We start from the raw sequence: 18,705 nt of genomic DNA on the forward strand, positions 1-18,705 counted from the left end.
TACATTTTTTAAAGTAAATAAAAATATTGAGCATGAATTTGTGATCAAAATGTACTTATTGTATCTACGTACAGCTAAACAAAAGTCAATCTGCTGTATTCACAATTGCTGTTTCGCCGCAGTTATTGCACCTTAAATGCGGCACTGCACAACACTTATGCCGCTCGCTTCTTCTTTCGCCCGATTTCGGCAAAATTGTACACGTTTTTTGTGCCAAGTGCATTAATTTTATTGAACGTTGTTCACTATTTGTTGCAAACTCTGAAATCATAAGTGCTTAAACGTATCAATATGGCGCTCACATCACGCTTCTATTTAGAAAAATATCCGGAGGTAGAAGATGTCGTCATGGTGAATGTGCTTTCTATTGCCGAAATGGGCGCTTACGTACATCTGCTGGAATACAACAACATTGAGGGCATGATATTACTTTCGGAGTTGTCACGTCGTCGTATTCGCTCTATCAACAAATTGATTCGTGTGGGCAAAACTGAGCCAGTTGTTGTCATACGTGTGGATAAAGAGAAGGGCTACATAGATTTGTCCAAGCGTCGGGTGTCGCCCGAAGATGTGGAGAAATGCACTGAACGCTTCGCCAAAGCAAAAGCCATTAACTCGTTGTTGCGCCATGTGGCCGACATATTGGGCTACGACAGCAGCGAAAAGCTCGAAGAGCTGTATCAAAAGACGGCCTGGTATTTCGAAAAGAAATACAACAGTAAAACTGTCGCGTACGACATATTTAAGCAGTCTGTGACGGACCCGTCCGTTTTTGACGAATGCAACTTGGATGCCGATACTAAGGAGGTGTTGCTCAGCAACATTAAACGTAAGCTCGTGTCGCCGACTGTCAAAATACGTGCTGACATCGAATGTTCCTGCTATGGCTATGAGGGCATCGATGCTGTGAAAGCGTCGCTAACTAAAGGTCTAGAGTTGAGCACAGAGGAGCTGCCGATACGGATCAATTTGATAGCGCCACCGCTGTATGTATTATTCTCTGTATGCCAATCTATATCGCTTAAAATTTTGTTCTGCCCCCATCCAGATATGTGATGACAACCGCCACCACGAAGAAGACAGAGGGTCTTAAGGCACTGGAGGTGGCCATTGAGAACATACGCGCCAAGATAATCGAATACGATGGCGAGTTCAAGGTAGTCATGGCACCCAAACTTGTTACTGCCATTGATGAGGCTGATTTGGCCCGTCGCCTGGAGCGAGCCGAGGCTGAGAACGCTCAGGTCGCTGGCGACGACGATGAAGAGGATGCTGCTGATCAGGAAGGCATGCAGTTCGATCCCGAGCAGGAGTTCAATCATAAAAACTCGTCACGCCGCCTGGATGACGAAGAAGATGACGAGGAATAGTCAATAATAGTACAGATGGCTATTTCACAACAACAAACACTACTACAACAGCAACTGCAAATCGTATGCATTTGTACATAAATATGTATGAGGAAACAATAGAGAACAACTAACTAGCAGTCTGGCCTGCTCCCTTTGCGCAATGCGAAAACACTTTTATACCTTTCACTCCAGCTGCCCCGTACCCCCGCCACTCCAAAAACCATCTACGCGACCAGGGGAACTGATTCACATACTAGCTGAAGATAAGATTGTTTTTTTTTTTGGTGTAATTTAAATTAAACTTCGTTAATGAGAACCGAATCACCGGCCCATGGATATATGTATATATGTATGTGTCGCAGGCTCGCATTTGTGAAAGCCACATAATTGATACATTTTATAATAATAGTAAACAATAAAATACAAAAACTTGTTGGAAATTTGTAAATTCCACATCGAAATCCAAACATATTGCACATTTATTTGCGGATTAAGGAGTTGGGCATCAATACTCTTTCTATGAATGGATAAACGAACAACTGTTTCTTCAAAAAATGCTGTGAAGATTTTTTTTACCTTTTAAGTTTCAAAAATATGCCCAATTCTCAGCTAAATGTGGTGGTTCTGTCCGCTGATTGAAGTCAGTTGAATGTTAATGTAGCTAATAGTTTAGCTTTCGAATTACAAGTTAAAATGTTCCCCCAAAAGTTTCGAAATAGAGTTAAGTACTCTGATTAAGAATATTAACCAAATTTTGAAACGACTACGAAACACGTTAGATTCCAATCCAAAACAATACTCATTTATTTACCCTCTTCACTTCAAATTATAAGGTATATATATGTACTCTTTATCTTAAATACTAGTATACAATTTTATAAGTATTGTATTAAATTTTGTAAGTCAAGCATTACTTTCAATGCATTTATTTCGTTGCTGAGGTTGAGGCCGAGGCCGTGGCGGTTGGCATTCAACATAAAAAGTTCCATTAATAGTATGACGGCGGCGTTTCAATGATAGTTTCGGCATCGTCTTTCCCTCAATTAGCTATTGTAAATGGTATAAAAACTTGATTATCCTTTTAAAATTTGTCTAAATTATAAACGTAATTTGCTGTGGTGCCAGTGTTTACGTTTCTCCCTCAAAGTATTTCGTTGAATGTATTAGAATAGATTCCGAGCTCGAATTGTGTTAGTATTGTATTGCAAAGTTATTTTGATTGATCCCAGAGCAGTGGTTGAAAAGTAAATGCAACTGAATTGTCCTGAGTGTTCAGCTAAGACCCTGGTCGCGGGCGGCCGTGAAGGTTGACGAGCACATTTCGGGCCGCCTGCTTATTTCCGCCGCATAATCGCAGCACGGACAATACCTCGCTTCGTTGGTATCCCAAAGCCATAAATTCGCTGACGTCTTGCTCCGTAAAGCTATCGACAGGCAGTATGGTGTTAGCATTCGCACCGCTGCTGCCACCTCCTTCCCGTCTACTCTGCTCAATGGCCTGCTCGATGGCGTTCTGTTCGGCCTCGTCAGCATTGCCAGTTAGTCTTGCGCAAGCGGGCAGCTCGCTTTCGGGCAAGAAGGGCGTGGAGGTGCCAGTGGTGCCAATGATCAAAAGATTGCGTTGCAGATCGATCAAACACTGCACCCGAAATAAGCCACCGAGAGAGAAAGAGAGATACACACAGTGGAAGAGTGAAAGAAATAGGGAGAAAGATTAATGCACACCTGATGACGTTTTAGCATGTCGAGGCCCAGCAACATGTCCATGGGTTGCTGGCCGAGCACCGTAAAGCTAGACGTCAAATGATCGTTCTCAATCTGTAGCTGCACCATGTGTATGCGTCCGAGAATGGGCTGAGTGCCCACACCCTTGGCCACACCATTCCAGCGGGTGTCGATCAGTCGATTCACATGACACCGCTCGGCGCATTCCTTGCTCATTATCGTCGTTTGGGCGCCTGAATCCACGAACGCCTTCACCGGCACGCCATTCACCTTGCAATTAATGTAACTGCGATGAAAATGGAGAGGGCACGGATTAGAGAATTAGGGACACTCAAAAGCATCGTATCACTACTTTACTACTCACAGCATGGTTACCATGCCAAATATCTCTGGATTGTACTCAATCGCTGCAGCCATATTATCCTGTATGTTCTTCTGCTTGATCTCCTCGGCAATTAAACGTTGCGTCTCCTCATCGAATGGGTCCGCATGCAGCATTCGCAGACGCTGTTCGTTCCGCCGCTTGCGGGCGGCTACATCTTCGCGCAACACACGGGTGAAGGTGTCCAGATCGCCCGAGTCGAGGGCCTCAGCTAGACGCGTATTGTATTGTCGCAGCATAGCCAAAGTCTCTGGATTAGACATCAGCATTTGACGCACCATGGCCGGATCATCGTCAAAATTCACATTGAAATCGTCCGTCATGGGTATATCTGTGAGCATCTGCATCATGCTGTTGGACGCCGGCATGCTGGCGTTCTGAGAGGGCGGAGTACTACTGCTCGGAATGCCGGAACTGGTGGTCGGGCCACCCGGCACCGCGATACCACTAAAGTCTAACAGACTTATCGATGGGTTCCCTCCTGGAAAACAGGAAAAAACGCATTCATAAATAATCTAATCGATTCTTATATAGAGCAGACAATTTTTCAATGTTTTCAAAATTCTTAATCTATTTCAGAAGCTCAGCCAGAAATTTAAAAGCCTTAATAAGCCTTTTCCACAAACATAAAATATATGGGAAGTAGTATTTGTTATTTGTCGTCAAGAAAGAAGAAAGCATTTTCTCCTTAACATGTGTACATACATATGTATGTACATATGTATAAATGAAAGAAAGTACAGTCATAATTAATGTAATTTCTAAAATATATTATAAAATGCATTGTCTGTACGATTTGTGTTTAAACTACAAAAAAGAAGGCGAGAGTTAAAATGTCAGGAATTAATAAACACAATCCAACCAGTCACAAAGAATGCGTGAAATACCAGAATTATATTTATTGCATGAGTCGTAAATGGACAGAGACTACTTTCCACGAAGATATGTATGTATGTATGTACATATATATGCAGCTGTGTTTTTCTTTTAGGAATGTATTATAACTAATTAGTCAACAATTTATTATTACTATGTGTATACAAACATACATACATACATACATACATACATACATACATACATACATACATACTATACATATGTACATATGTATGTACATATTTTTTGTTTCATGCATAATTTCTTAAGTTTAAGTGCAAAAATTTTTTGTATGTATGTATGTAAATGCAAAACTTCTAATTATAGCTATCATTTTCAGAAAAGAACGGTAAAAGATAATGAAAAATTGATTGGGGAAATGTAAAAGTAAAAACAAAGAATGAGAATATATTGAACACAAAGGAAAATTGCTCACAGACGAATGATATAAATTACTTGAAAATTAAGGTTTGAATGTGATTTGTTTATTTGAGAAATGTGGGAGATTTGGTATCATCTTTACCGCAGTTGTTGAGAAATTGGATAATTAAAGTTTGCATTAGTCAAGCAAGCTAGTATATACCCATACATACATATGTACATACATACATATGTATGTATAGTATATCTAGTTCCGATCAAGTCGTGTTTGAGAATCTGTTGCTAACCATCGGGCTTCCGTTTCTCTTGTGTTTCGCGCAAATATGAGCAGGCATGTAAATATATTTATGTATGTATGTACATATATACATACATATGTATATTTACATACATATGTGTGTACCTAAGTACAATATTTGAAAATGTTGGCGATTAAATATTTTCCAAAATGGAAATTGGAGTATGAGCCGTATTGTCAATATCTTTTTTAAATACAAGTTCTTAGTTCTTGAAAGCTAGCTATGTATAACATGCATGCATATGAACATACTTACATATGTACATATGTATGTATGTTCAAGGACTTATGAAATAACGAATAAGTTATATTTTAAGACTGCCGCAGATCACTTGCATGTATGTATGTACATACATATATACATACGTATGTATGTATGTACATAAATGCGTATTTTGGCACTATCAATTTGAAGAGTGTGTCTGTGTTTGAGTCGAAGGCGTAATGCATGTGCATGTGCTTGCGTGTGTTTGTGTGAAGGCGTAATGCATATGCTTGTGCGTGTGTGCTCATGCTTTCTTCATTGTTGTGCTGTGCTGTGTTGTTCAATGCTGACCGTGCTTGTTGGAATGTGCTTTTGCACAATAACAACCACAGCTACAACAACAACAGTAGCAACGGTCAGAGCAGCGGAAATTTCAGCAAAATAATATTTTTGTGAAATTTGTAAAAAACTGGCGCAGTGTTTATTTTTAAAATGAAATGCGCCGCAATAATTTTCCAAAAAACACAAATTTTGCACTCACTCACATATGAATGTATGTATGTATATGTTTGCATGTATGTACATCAGCGCCAGGTTGTGAAATGCAGACACCGACACCTCAATCTTCGCGTTCATACCAAGCAACATCAGCCAGGTGTAGCCAATGGCGTGTGCAATGACCCAATGGGGGCAATTGTACTAAATAAACGACCCTCACCCATGTTCGCGTTTGCGCGCCCACTCACCTGCGCCAGCGTTGCGATTGCCAGTGCTCCTGCGCCTCTCTAACATTATGCAGTCGCCGTCGCGCACGCCAAAGTTACGCAGAGCCTGCTTGTCGTTCGCCAACTCCTGGCCATTGAAGAGTACTACGATTTGTTCTACCTGTGAATCAATTTCCATGGCGCACAGAGCCTTAAGATTCTCCAGCTCAAGATCTTCGGCAACATCCAATATAAATAGCCTATCATCGGTGGTGGTGACTGTGATTTTCATTGTGGTTTAGGTGTGCGATACTATAGCTATTGCTGCCGGAGCACTATGCAGATCAACTGTACTATAGTTGGTTTGTTTTGTTTTTATAGTTCTTAATCACTAGTCACTGTCACCGACTAACTAGGTTTTGAACACAACACAGTGGATATTGAGATGGTCGCCTGCCGCCCTGCAGAGCAACGCAAATTATAATTATAAGAGCTTCTGTGGTTGGTGCGACTGTCGCTTCTGGCTGCCGTTCGCGAGCTCTATATGTTCTTGTACTTTTAACTTGCGCTTCTTTGCTTTGTGTTTCGCTTTCTTTTCTCTGCTTTGTTGTTTTGGAATCAGCGAAATACCGCTGTAGTAGGGGTGGTACCCACAAAACTATCGCCGATGTTATCGGAGTTTTGAATGAGGCGCTATCGTTTAAACTTTAAGCACGCAATTATTATAATTTTAGTTATGTTATCATTCATTTCAAAATAAAAAAGATAATTTTAAGTGAATAGAAAAAACAACGCATATCAAATAACGCGACATCAAATAAAGCGACAGTATCGATAGGTCGGGCCAGTGCTGGAAAGTGCAACTACAGGACAATGCGGCAGGCGCTCTGTTCGTGTTCTACCATAATTTTGGGCCAAAAAAATACATTAAATTTTGAAGCGTAGATACACAATTGAACCTGAATTCTTTTTTGATCTTTATTTTTGATATATTTTTCATGGGTACATCAGCCGAAGCCCATGGAGCTACACTAGATTGCTAGTGTCCGCATCCCGCCTATCGACTATCGATACTATCAGACGATACCTTTGCAAATACAGCCAGTGAGTAGCTTACAGTAGTATCGTGAAAATTCTTTGTATTTACCTATTTGATTGCGTTCGTTGCGTAGCGTAATAGAACGCGATTTTTATAGCTTTTAGAAAATATCTTGGGTTTTGTTTTGTCTTCTGTACTTAACCCGCTATGGCCACGCAAAATACCGAAAACGAGGAAACAACTGCAAGGCATAAGTCGAAGCGACCTTCAGGTGAAAATACACAACATGCAACATACTCATACAATTCTTACATAGACATACATACATACATACATATGTAACAAGTTGTAGGCGCTGGGCTGGATATGTGCTCTGTGTGTGTTTGTTTGCTTGCGATAACAATGCGTAAAATGACTAATACTTATTGATTGATTTTAAAATGAATGTCCACATGGTCGCACACATACACATAGATACATCAAAATAAAGTTTCATGACGCATCCTCTTAACATCTGCCTTACCTACCAAATTTACCCTTACAGACTCAGCATTTAAGCAGCAACGACTACCCGCCTGGCAACCCGTTTTAACTGCACGGACTGTGTTGCCCACCTTCTTCATCATCGGCATTCTGTTTATACCCATTGGTGTGGTGCTGCTGCACTTCTCCAATTCAGCAAATGAACTGATTATCGACTACACGAAATGCCAGGATAACAGCACCGGGAAGACCTGTGCCAGCATACTAGAAGCTGATATAGACAGCACATGCAAATGCAAGATAAATTTTACGCTAGAACATGACTTTAATGTGAATATAGCAACTTAATTAATGTCATTATCCAAGGGAATGAACTATGTCAATTTTACAGGGAGACGTTTACATGTACTATGGACTCACCAACTATTACCAAAATCATCGACGTTATGTGAAGTCGCGCGATGACGATCAATTGTTGGGTCGGCTGTCACTAACTCCCAGCACGGACTGCGCCCCCTTCGCCATGGATAATGACAAGCCTATTGCACCTTGTGGAGCCATAGCGAACTCCCTGTTCAATGGTGCGTCAAATTGATATTGACTCAGCCAACAGATAAAATATTTCATTTATGCATTTCCCTGTCTACAGACACCCTAAAGTTAACTCAGAATGGAGCGGAAATCAGTATGTTCAATACGGGCATTGCCTGGCCGTCGGATAAGCGCGTTAAATTCCGAAACCCCGAGAAACTTCAGGAAGCACTTACCGGTTTTGCCAAGCCAAAATTCTGGAAAAAGGAACTTTATCAGTTGGATTTAACGAATGAGAATAATAATGGTTTCCAGAATGAGGATTTCATTGTCTGGATGCGCACTGCTGCCCTCCCCAGTTTTCGTAAGCTGTACAGACGCCTGAATCGAACAGATACCAAATATACTAGCGGACTTAAGGCAGGGAATTACGAACTAATCGTGGACTATAGTAAGTTCACCCGTTAAAATCTGTAACTGCCTTTTGGTTAACTAATTTATATATCTATACAGACTACCCAGTGATGTCGTTTGACGGTACTAAGCGCATGATCATATCTACCACCTCAGTATTGGGAGGCAAGAATCCATTCCTCGGCATCGCTTACATTGTGGTCGGCGCCATCTGCGTGACGCTCGGCCTGGTGTTGCTCTTTATTCACATGCGTTGCAGCCGCAGGTAAGCTCACAAATATCGCTTATTACCTTTTCACACCCATTTCACATCCTTCATTACTCCGTCCCTCCATCGCAGCATTGTCGTGAATTGAAACGGTTCAAATGAGCTAAAGCCATCAAGCCTATTCCATATCTCATTCAAAAAATTCCGATTAGCAAATCATGGTGCGCGATAAGTATTTTTCAAATTGAAAAAAAAAACCAAGCTGTTTATCAGTATTTTTGTACTATCTAGCTATTGATGTGGTCAGTTAATTAACCGCTCGAATTCTACCCTCTTTTATTCCTCATACAGCAGCAACATGGAGATGATAAATGTCAATCCACATACGCAGTACTCCTAAACTAAAATGATGCATAGTATTTGGATTAACCAAACCCTGCGCCTCGGCGTAGATTAAGGCTTTGGTTATGCGTAAAATATGTTTTTGAGTTCCTCCCCACTTTGACGCGAAAGCCTAGCTATTTCAGAATTGAAACGGCACTGTGAGGCACTTTGGCTGATGTGCCTTTGTTATCATGTACTTTTTGTTTTGCGTGCACTGTATTGTGATGTTTGTTACTGTTGCTTTATAAAATCAACTACAATTATTATATATGTATATGCGATTAATATGCATACGTTCCCCATCAGGTCAAATACCAATAGATGTATCCACATTCACATATTTTATATTTATAATTAGGTTAATAGTCAGCAAACAATTTTGTATGGCAACTATTTATTTACGCTTCTATCAGGCCTGTTTCCTAACTTCTTCAGTGTAGCAAACAGACCCGAAAATTCACAATTCGAAGAAGATAAGTTTGTAATGTAACCTTAAAATCGATACAGGAATCATTGTTTAAATTATAATATGGTATTACGAAGCTGTTTTTCGTTATAATTTATATGTATATTCCGAAAATAGTTCCGATCTGTTAGTAAATTTATTGGTTTTCAGCTTCACCAAACTTAATGTAAGCACAAAAAGTAAAATGCTTTCGAAACACAATTTTCAAATAAACGGCTTTTGTTTTTCATTTTTATAATTGAAATGAAAGAGACATGGGCAATAATATTAGCATTACTAACCTTGTTGCGATCAGGCTGATAAAAGAACAAACAAATATTTTTTGTATAATAAATGAGAATCAACAAAATCGTTTGACCTGAATAAACACACACACATTCGTACTTATGTATTGGGAAATGGAGATGGTGCCACACGAGCGTTGCTGCTGCTGCTGTTGTTGTTGGATTTGCTCCCCCTACTACAGGCGGTCCAAAAAGGAGGCGCGTGCAGGCGGCGACAGACTGTCGCATGCAAAAGGGGTGTGGCAAATCAAAATAATCAATAATGACAAGCACATAACGGTAAATAGGCTATTGTATGTGTGTGAGTGTGCTTTTGCGCGCGTGTGTTGCCTGTCTGTGTGTGTGTGTGTGTGTGTGTGTGTGTGTGTGTACAAGTAAGTAAAACAAAAACAGCGCACAAGGTCAAACAAATAAGCGTAAAATGTGAAGGACCAAGCTGAAGGTTATTTAAGCTTCGGCCTCAGACGAACCATCCATGCGCTACCGTCAAGTACTTTTAACTGCTGTTTAGAGTTGCTAGTGCTAAAAAATATCATTTATAAGTAAAATAATTCGCAAGGAAAAAATTCGACTCCTTAATCTAAAATTTGTATATTGGTAGCTCTTGCCAAAACCTTTTAAGTAGTGTCTGTAGTCCGACAATAATAATATTGTTTTCATTTTTCAAAATGCGTATAATTTTAAAATGAAGTGAAATATTTACCAAACTCGTCCAACAACTTGTTTAACTTGTTGTTTGATAGTTTTTATGTTTGAAATATTTGCAGCTTCCTTAAAGGTAATTTCCTTTCTGTTTTCCAAAAATGTACATACATATATATGTATGTATGTAGATGTGTTGGTATAAAAAGCACAATTTAGCATATAAAAGGTGTTCCAGCAACGGATTTTGATTCGTAATATCTTCAAAATCATTTTAAATGGCGACATGTTCATATGTGTTCTGTAACTTAACTAATTCTTTGTGCATAATAGTGCATGTGTATATAAATTTGGTGAATTCTTGCTTTAAGTGGATAATTAGTATTAAGCGACATGTTCAAAAGTGCTCTGTAACCTTACTAATTATTTTATTAGATATATAAATTTGGTGAATTCTTGCTTCAAGTAAATTAGTAATGTATATTGCTTTTACATATAATAAAATGGTGTGCACACACTAAACTAAAACACCTTACAATTTTATTGCAGCGCCCCCACGTCGGGCGAAACTATTTGCAAAAGCAAAGCGCAAAAAAGCCAAACAGGACAATGTCTTTTCATATCAAAACAGACGCAGGCGCAAACGTCGCCACGCTACGTTACAGTGTGATACGTTGCGTATGAGCAACATTAAGTACATACATACATATATATATACACACACACACACACACACACCCATGCATAGAGGGCGCGTAGTACTCACGTTTTATGTACAACTGTCGGGCGTTAGGTACACAAACATACATATTTATGCAGCTTATATACATACATACATATGTATATATATACATACATACATACATTCATACGTACTATAGAAGTGGACGCTAGGTCGGTCGGTCGCTTGGTTGGTTCCCAATGCCAATGCCAGTGCCACAAGGATTTTGAACGTGTGGCCATGTGGGACAGCAGTCCGCCAAATTAATTTTTGTTGTTATGTTGTTGTATTTTCTTGTGTTGTTTTTCTTTCATAGCAACGTGTCCTTATCGGTGCCCATATCCGTATCCATATCCATGTCCGTGCCCATGCCCGTGCATGTGTTTGTGAGTGCGCCTTAAAAACATCAACAGAAAACAACAGAAACTTCTTACATTGTGTTGGTGAGCGTTGTTGACTTCACGTTGCACATTCGCGATACGCCATCCTGGCTGGCGACAGGACGACGCAAGGTCCTAAAAGTCGCTTTTAAATTGAAAGTGGCGTGTTTGAGTGTGTGTGTGTGTGTGTGTGTGTATTATTGTTTTAAATAAAAACGCATCAACATATTTGAGCCAACGATGCTCTCAACTGTCAACTGACCCCTTCATCAAACCGAATTGGGTCACTGTGTTGAGTGCAAGGACTAATGGAGCTGTTAAGCCCTGTCAGCGCCAACTTGCGCAACTTGAGAGTGCACTCAATGCCTTCCCCCTTTCACCCTTGCCACAGGCACTTCAGTTGTCCTAGTCCCAGTGTCCTGTATAAAATGCGTGCCTGTTCGAAGTAAGTACTTATTTGTGTTGAAATCAGGCTCGATTAAAGGCAGTCAGAATAAAATTTGTACAAGCCTGTAAACTGGGAATTTGTTTTTATTTGTTTTGTTTATTTTTTTTACTTTGTGTGCTGTTTTTGCAAAATAACAATGTAAACGAGCAGCCACGTATATATGACATCGAGAAGGAGCAACTTACACATTCTTGATTACCACGACAAGCTAATGCCCGGTGTATCTGCCCTAAATTCCCAATAGTATGATTTCAAAAAGTTTTCACTATCTAGTCGCTTGATTTTTGAAAGAAATGCATTCGGACAAACATAAAGTTTTTATTAATCAAATGAGCAGTACTGTATTACGCATCTATGCTATATTCCATGTTAATTGTAATTATATATGTATGTATATGTATATATCACAAAGAATCGATTTCTGGCATCTTTAACCTCTTGACAAGGTAAGAACAACATAGAGCACACATATATGTATATTCTTTCCCACATTGAAAAGCAAACAATTCTCTCTATTTCCCCTTTTATAAACTGGTTCGTGACTGGGCGTAAGTCAGTGACCAATCCATTCTTTTTCAGACACTCGTAAAAAATAATTTAAAAACGTTACAACGGTAAAAATAGCATACATTTATAAATCGATCTAATATAGATTTATGTTTAACTTTTGTTCGTTGTTTCGTAAAGATTGAAAGAGCCATAAGAATCCTATCAATTCATACAGTCTAGTTATGAACTACTTACTCTAAGCAAGGTATGATATTAAAGACTTGAGATAGATGCGTTTTCCTTATGAAACTTATTTAAAGTTTGTCTAACAAGGCTCCCGCCAATTTTATGTGTATGAGTGTACACACAAATAAAAAGAAGTCAAAAGCTACGCCCGGGTGCCCCGCATTTTAAATACTCTGAACTTATGTATAATTATAGAAATTCAAACAAATTAAGAAAATTGAAAAAAAATTAACGAAATTGTAATAATAATAAAAAATGTTTGATCGATTATAACTCCTTGGGTATTCGAACTCACAAAGAGAACAAGAACAGCGACATCCACAAACTGTATTATATGCCAAATTTGAGTTAAAAATGCCAAGAATTATGGGAGATATGGAAAACCGCTAATAGCGAGGGAGTGGGGGGACAAGGCACCTGGGAAAATAATTTGGTGTATCTTGCACCTATAGTCTTCGAGATCTAGGTGATCAGGTCATGTCTATCAAGAATATGTGTATATTTTGTACTTTTTATAGTTTATACGGGCATGAATTCTCAACTCTTAAATAATTATATATCAATATCGCATATGGATTGCGTCTATATCATAAATTTAGGTGGGGCAGCGGGGGCTGTTCGGTTATTCTAGCATTTCTTCTTTGCGAGATCCTTGTGTTCATCCAGACGGACGGACGGAACTCGGCCGACTCGTCTTCCCATAAAGAATACTTGTATATATACTTTGGGGGTCTGCCACGCCCTCTTCTGACAAAGAACCTTCCTTTTTTTTGTGGGTTTTATTTTCAATTAATTACCCATGGAAATTTCAAATTTGCCGAAGTTAAGAAGTTATTGACATAAGCGAAATTTAAAGAATATTGGAGGTATTAGCTTCTCGTAGAACTTTAAAAACATTCTGAGATACATTAATATGTGATGCACTGCTTTTTCGTTATTAAACTATAAAATCTATCATTAGATGCCAGCTCATTATGTATGTACGAGTATATACTTACTAATATATATATATATATATATATATATATATATATATATATATATATATATATATATATATATATATATATATATATATATATATATATATATATGTACATATGTATAAGTCCTACTCACGCGAGCCCCTATATCACAAATAAATGTGTTGACCACTAGAATTTAGAATAAGTATAATAACAAAAGCATAAGCAAAATATAAGGGGGCTGTGGGCATTACTCACTCCAGAATATTATAAGGAGCTAAGAATTTACACTTAAGAGTATACCCTTCGCTGATTCTGTCCGAATCGAAAATCTGTCCATTTGTGGCCTTACAATATATCTTTAAAACGATCAATATACATAATATATATTTCGAGAACTTTACTTTAAGAGTTAGGAGGAGTATACATATGTATATCCAGTATAGTAGAAATATACATGCATTTACACACATATATGTATATGTATGTAGCTATTCTATGTACGTTCAGTTTCTATGTGTGTATATTAAATATTAAAGACCGATAAGACCGTTATTTGTATATTAAACCGTTATATAATATAAAGACCGATGAAATACCCAATGCCTGTCTACGAAAAGTAACGGCAGCAATAAATTCTTGGTATACAAGTTGGATGTATATAGATGTATAGTACATACATATGTATGTATGTTTTTACTTGCTGCCGATAAGCTAAAGAATGTAATTCAGAAAAAGTAGATATCCGTTTTGAGAAGCAGCAGCCGAGCCTAAGCTATACACAGAGTGCTGAGTAGGACAAGCGGGTATGCCGTATAGGTTCAGAAACTGCCGATAAGCCATGGAGCCATGTGCCTGTGCTGGCCTGCGGGTCTTTGTCAAAAAAAGTATATTTTTCGTAGAAATTGTTGCTTGCTGCTTTGGTTTTTTGTATGTATTAAACATTATCGTAATATTCATATAAATGAATATGCTTATTCGAAAAGTATACATACATAAGTGTGGTTTCCGATGCCGAGATGGGTTTACATATGTATATAAGCTAGCACTTACGAACGATGTACAGTAGTTTACAGTGCGTTGCCGGAACGATCGGAGCAACAGTGCGAAGAATAAAAATGAAGTGCAATGTATTTTTTTGCGTTGCATATGAGTCCTTCATTTGGTGCGCATAGCTCGATTTTAATCCGATATTGCTAGCTGCCTTGTGAAGGGCTTATGTGTGATAGTTAAACAACCAGAAAGTGCTTGAATAAAAAAAATTGTAAATCAATTAATAAGATAAATTCAACAAATATTGAATATGCGATTGAAGTGAACCATTTTTTGTTAAATTTTTTTTATTTTACTGTTTTTTATAGTTATATTTTGAGAAGCGCGCAAATTAATTTAAAATTGAGCCGTTGGTTGCCAAGATAACAGTGTGTACATACGACGGACGGAAATAGAATCGATTGCAAGTTCTAGGCGTATCGACTACTCGATACCCAAATGTTCTTACTCGATAGCTGGCGCCTTGCACACCTCACCCCGTAAAAGCTACTTTTGATGGTTGTACACAAAAGGCTGCTTCTTCTTCGTGCGAAAAGAAAACGAGAAAATTTAACTACACATAACACGAAACGCAAAAAAGTTGCAGCCAAAGGCAGTGCGCATAAGTAAAGATGCATTAAATATTCGCATGTGCAGTGTGATAATAATAAACGAGACTACGCACCAACCACGGCAAAGAACGTTGGCGGCGGCGTCGTAGCCGTGTAGTCAAAATTCGTATCCACTGGCTAGCTGTTAGCTGCTGGCAGAGAGCTGAGAACGCGCGACTCCCAACGCGCGTGTGTGTTGTTGCATTTGTATATATGTATATGTATATTTACGCCATATAGTTCATATTATTTTTCTGCGCGGGTGTACGTGCCCTCTGCTTCTTAAGCGGTGTGTGTTTGCACTTCCTTTGGCTGCTGTTATCAACAATAGAAAACGTAAGCGTTCGACGGCGCGCCGCGGGTCAACAACGCAGGCGACAACAACAATAATTGAGTGTAAATTTTACACGCAGGTGCGTACCTCTATACCATATCTTTAAATATACACACATACATACACTTCTATGCATGTGCATAAGTATGTATGTGTCGGCTGCGAACGACGCAGACGTGAAGAATTTTCGATTTTCCACTGCAATTTCGCACTGGGCTTGCTCCATACATACAGTTATGTGCCTCTGTGTGGGTGTGTGTGTGTGTGTGGCACGCGCAGCGCAGCGCAAAAGCTTTAGTGCAGACAGCCGCAGTAAGCATAAAGTTTTTCACGCAAAATCCAATTGAGCCAACAAAAATGCCTACAAAGCTAGCACGCGTACGATACTTAAAGCTAAGGAGCTAATTTACATGCGCTGTCGCTGAAAACCTTTCGGCTGCTCCACAAACAAAAAAGGGGTGGGGTGGTTTCGTTAAAACGCTGGTAAGCCTGCCCAGCACTTAGGGCGCGCCATTTTTTTTATAAGAAGCGTATAATTGCATATTTCTGGGCTATTTTTGTAGCTGTAAAAAGGATGCTGTAGTATATGTCTGTGTGGGCGTCCTTGCGTGTGCACCAATGTTAGGTAACTAAAACAGTCTTTGTCCTTTTTCATACACACATACAGACAATGATACCGTTTGTTGTGTCGCCCTCCCATTTTCCGTTTGTAGTTTTATTTGTTATTTGCAAGCGCATGGGCTGTCGCTCCAACAAGAATCGCGGCAACGGCGCCGTGTCCATAATGCGGACTGCGAATGTCCGGAATTCATGCATGCGCCCGACATTGTGAGTTATTTGCCACCCCCCCCCCCCCCTTGCCAACCCCCACCATTTTTTTTTTGTATGGTGATACATGTCGTATGCGTAATTTATACCCCAGAGGCTTTCATTTTTTCTCATTTATTTTCTCTAACTGGATTTAAAGTTGCTCCGAATTCCAATTTGAATTGATGCGATTCTTGTTGGCTGGAAAAATGCGTGCGTGTGTGCGTTGCTTCCACATAGGGGTTGAGTTGCGCACTAAGCACCGGCCAGCCACCCCCAAAATGCGGGCTGCCAGATACACACACAACAGTGCGGGCCAATACGGTAGTCACGCTACTCCAGCCAATTCTGCTAGAGATGTTCGGCGCATATAAATAAGCATTTTTTTTAATAAAAAATTTTGGGTATTGCTCATTGTTCCTGTTTCCGAAAACAATGCTCGGTTTCAAAAAGTTTCCTTTGCTTCAGTGGAAGTAGAGGAAGATATGTACATACGAGCAATAAGAACAACAACAAAAACTTTGATTGAAATGCCAACGTCATAATTTGTAAATGCGATCGAAAACGAGAGCAAGCCTGATAGTATTTGAGGATTAATGAGGCAAGCAATATTACAAAGCTTATGTTATAAAATGTTATGTTTATAAAAAAAAACATTGGTTTTTAAAGAGTATAAACAATATTATATAAATAATATGATAGGGCGCAAGACGAACAATTCTTTATGTTATCAAACAAAATGTGATAATATTATCTGCCCCAATTCTTCAGACATGAAAAATAAAATCCTAAAAATTTAAAATATAAAATTTATTGAATATTGAAAGTTCATACAAAATTGCAAGTATAACGTGTTCATAATTAAACATTTTTCTCCACCTATTCATTATTATGATAGACTGTTACTATATGACTGACCGTGACTGTTTTTAAACAAAATCCACATAAGGGTTGCATAGTCACAGTCGTTGTCAGAGTCATATGCTTGCATTTATGTGTGTGTATGTGTTGCTGGCTTCGTTTGCTGATTATGGCAGTATGCTTGCAGCCTCCGCTCTTACATGGAGCCGTTACACACTGACACGCGCACATACAAACATACAAGTGTGGTTGTTGTTAGCTACCTAAAATCGTAACAAGTACAGTTCCAATTGGACTTTTGAGCATTTACCAGTGGTAGCCTCAAGCGGAAGGCTTTCAAAATATTGAGTCACTCATCCGATATACATATAAACACTTTTCTTACAATTGCATTTTTGTCGCTCAGTATGTGTGTGTATATGTATGTGGGCAACATACAGTAACAAATATACTTTAAACTCAACGGGGCATGCGTTGGGTTGTGGTTTTTGGTGTGCGCCATCGCCGCATGCGTAACTTTACTTTATCATATTATTGTTTTTGTAGACTTGACGTATGTATGTAGATATGTACATATGCATGTGTGTGTACTTGACGTTGCCAAGCGCCGTCGCATAGGTACGTCTACACGTACATACATTGGGTCGCTCTTTCTTTTGCTCAGTTGCGCCAAGAGATAGAACATTATGAGGTATTGATTATTTATAATGCTTTTCGAGCGGGGGCCGCCATCCACGTTATTTCTGCTGTTGGCTCTAACATGCGCCCAACTGTGCCAGACACTGTCGTTTATATTTATGTATTTACATATATACATACATACGTATGTGTATGTGTGTGGTGTTTCTGACAGTGAGTGCGCTGACGCAGTGGGAGATACTTTTAGGCGGCGGGCGCATGCACTTTTATACACATAAAAACATGTACACATGTACATATATTCATGTGTATACAAATTTAAGGTATACAGCGCAAGTCAGCTAGAAAAAATTTGGTGTTTTCGTTGATTTCGAACAAAAATAATTTTTAAGAAAATTGAGACTGCGGCGACGTCGCACTGCATTGTGACAACAACGGTGGCGACGCTGGCGCATTTTCAACTCGGTGTGCACCTTTCTCTTTATCTGCTGTTCTCGCTCTCTCATATTGTTAAAAATAGCCAAAACTCACAAAGAATTTAGCGCATTTAGTTTAGTCTAGCAAGTCTATTTTGCCATCTGTGAACCAGTGTGACCCCGCCTAAAACCAGGACAGGCGCTAGACAAATAGCCAGTGTGGCCCTAGCGTATGCTAAATTGCAACAATAGTGCCTGGCAAAGCTTTTAACGGATGCTGCTGAAAGTTAAGGCATCCACCCATTGGCCACCCAATCCCAATAAACTGACACACGACGCATTGACTCGTGACTACAGAAGCCTACACACACAAATATAT

General features: G+C 39.1%; 3 protein-coding genes across 5 annotated transcripts; 2 read left to right on the top strand and 1 right to left on the bottom strand.

Moving 5' to 3' along the window:
* Window positions 1-182: 182 nt before the first annotated feature.
* On the top strand, window positions 183-1,819 carry LOC115626871 (eukaryotic translation initiation factor 2 subunit 1). The gene is made up of 2 exons (XM_030522379.1): window positions 183-986; window positions 1,049-1,819. The coding sequence occupies exons 1-2, from the start codon at window positions 292-294 to the stop codon at window positions 1,368-1,370; spliced, it is 1,017 nt and encodes a 338-aa protein (XP_030378239.1). The 5' UTR covers window positions 183-291; the 3' UTR covers window positions 1,371-1,819.
* Window positions 1,820-2,132: 313 nt separating this feature from the next.
* LOC115626869 (protein DDI1 homolog 2) lies at window positions 2,133-6,919 on the bottom strand. The gene is made up of 4 exons (XM_030522376.1): window positions 5,969-6,919; window positions 3,442-3,940; window positions 3,078-3,363; window positions 2,133-2,991 (listed from the first exon to the last, which is right to left on the bottom strand). The coding sequence occupies exons 1-4, from the start codon at window positions 6,216-6,218 to the stop codon at window positions 2,629-2,631; spliced, it is 1,398 nt and encodes a 465-aa protein (XP_030378236.1). The 5' UTR covers window positions 6,219-6,919; the 3' UTR covers window positions 2,133-2,628.
* A 96-nt stretch (window positions 6,920-7,015) lies between these two features.
* LOC115626870 (cell cycle control protein 50A) lies at window positions 7,016-9,527 on the top strand. Of its 3 annotated transcripts, XR_003995616.1 has the most exons (8): window positions 7,016-7,030; window positions 7,099-7,236; window positions 7,510-7,778; window positions 7,840-8,029; window positions 8,098-8,430; window positions 8,493-8,658; window positions 8,734-8,822; window positions 8,953-9,527. XR_003995616.1 is itself a non-coding variant. In XM_030522377.1 (7 exons), exons 2-7 carry the CDS (start codon window positions 7,173-7,175, stop codon window positions 8,999-9,001), a joined length of 1,071 nt encoding a protein of 356 aa, XP_030378237.1. In that variant the 5' UTR covers window positions 7,016-7,030; window positions 7,099-7,172; the 3' UTR covers window positions 9,002-9,527. The 3 variants fall into 3 exon arrangements, 2 of the variants coding, with proteins under 2 accessions (XP_030378237.1, XP_030378238.1); XM_030522377.1 differs by lacking the exon at window positions 8,734-8,822; XM_030522378.1 differs by lacking the exons at window positions 7,016-7,030; window positions 8,734-8,822 and having other exon boundaries at window positions 7,084-7,236.
* Window positions 9,528-18,705: the final 9,178 nt, after the last annotated feature.

Source organism: Scaptodrosophila lebanonensis, unplaced genomic scaffold, assembly GCF_003285725.1.
Source record: "Scaptodrosophila lebanonensis strain 11010-0011.00,11010-0021.00 unplaced genomic scaffold, SlebRS2 tig00000089-arrow-pilon, whole genome shotgun sequence".
Lineage (NCBI taxonomy): Eukaryota > Metazoa > Arthropoda > Insecta > Diptera > Drosophilidae > Scaptodrosophila > Scaptodrosophila lebanonensis.

Excerpts from the sequence above, each read along its gene's own strand:
- LOC115626871 (XM_030522379.1), top strand. The coding sequence starts at position 292 with ATGGCGCTCACATCACGCTTCTATTTAGAAAAATATCCGGAGGTAGAA. Across the intron at positions 987-1,048 it reads AATTTGATAGCGCCACCGCT|ATATGTGATGACAACCGCCA; the intron begins GTATGTATTATT and ends GCCCCCATCCAG.
- LOC115626869 (XM_030522376.1), bottom strand. The coding sequence starts at position 6,218 with ATGAAAATCACAGTCACCACCACCGATGATAGGCTATTTATATTGGAT. Across the intron at positions 3,364-3,441 it reads TTTGGCATGGTAACCATGCT|TTACATTAATTGCAAGGTGA; the intron begins GTGAGTAGTAAA and ends TTTTCATCGCAG. Across the intron at positions 2,992-3,077 it reads ACATGCTAAAACGTCATCAG|TGTTTGATCGATCTGCAACG; the intron begins GTGTGCATTAAT and ends TTTCGGGTGCAG.
- LOC115626870 (XM_030522377.1), top strand. The coding sequence starts at position 7,173 with ATGGCCACGCAAAATACCGAAAACGAGGAAACAACTGCAAGGCATAAG. Across the intron at positions 7,779-7,839 it reads CGCTAGAACATGACTTTAAT|GGAGACGTTTACATGTACTA; the intron begins GTGAATATAGCA and ends TCAATTTTACAG. Across the intron at positions 8,659-8,952 it reads CACATGCGTTGCAGCCGCAG|CAGCAACATGGAGATGATAA; the intron begins GTAAGCTCACAA and ends TTCCTCATACAG.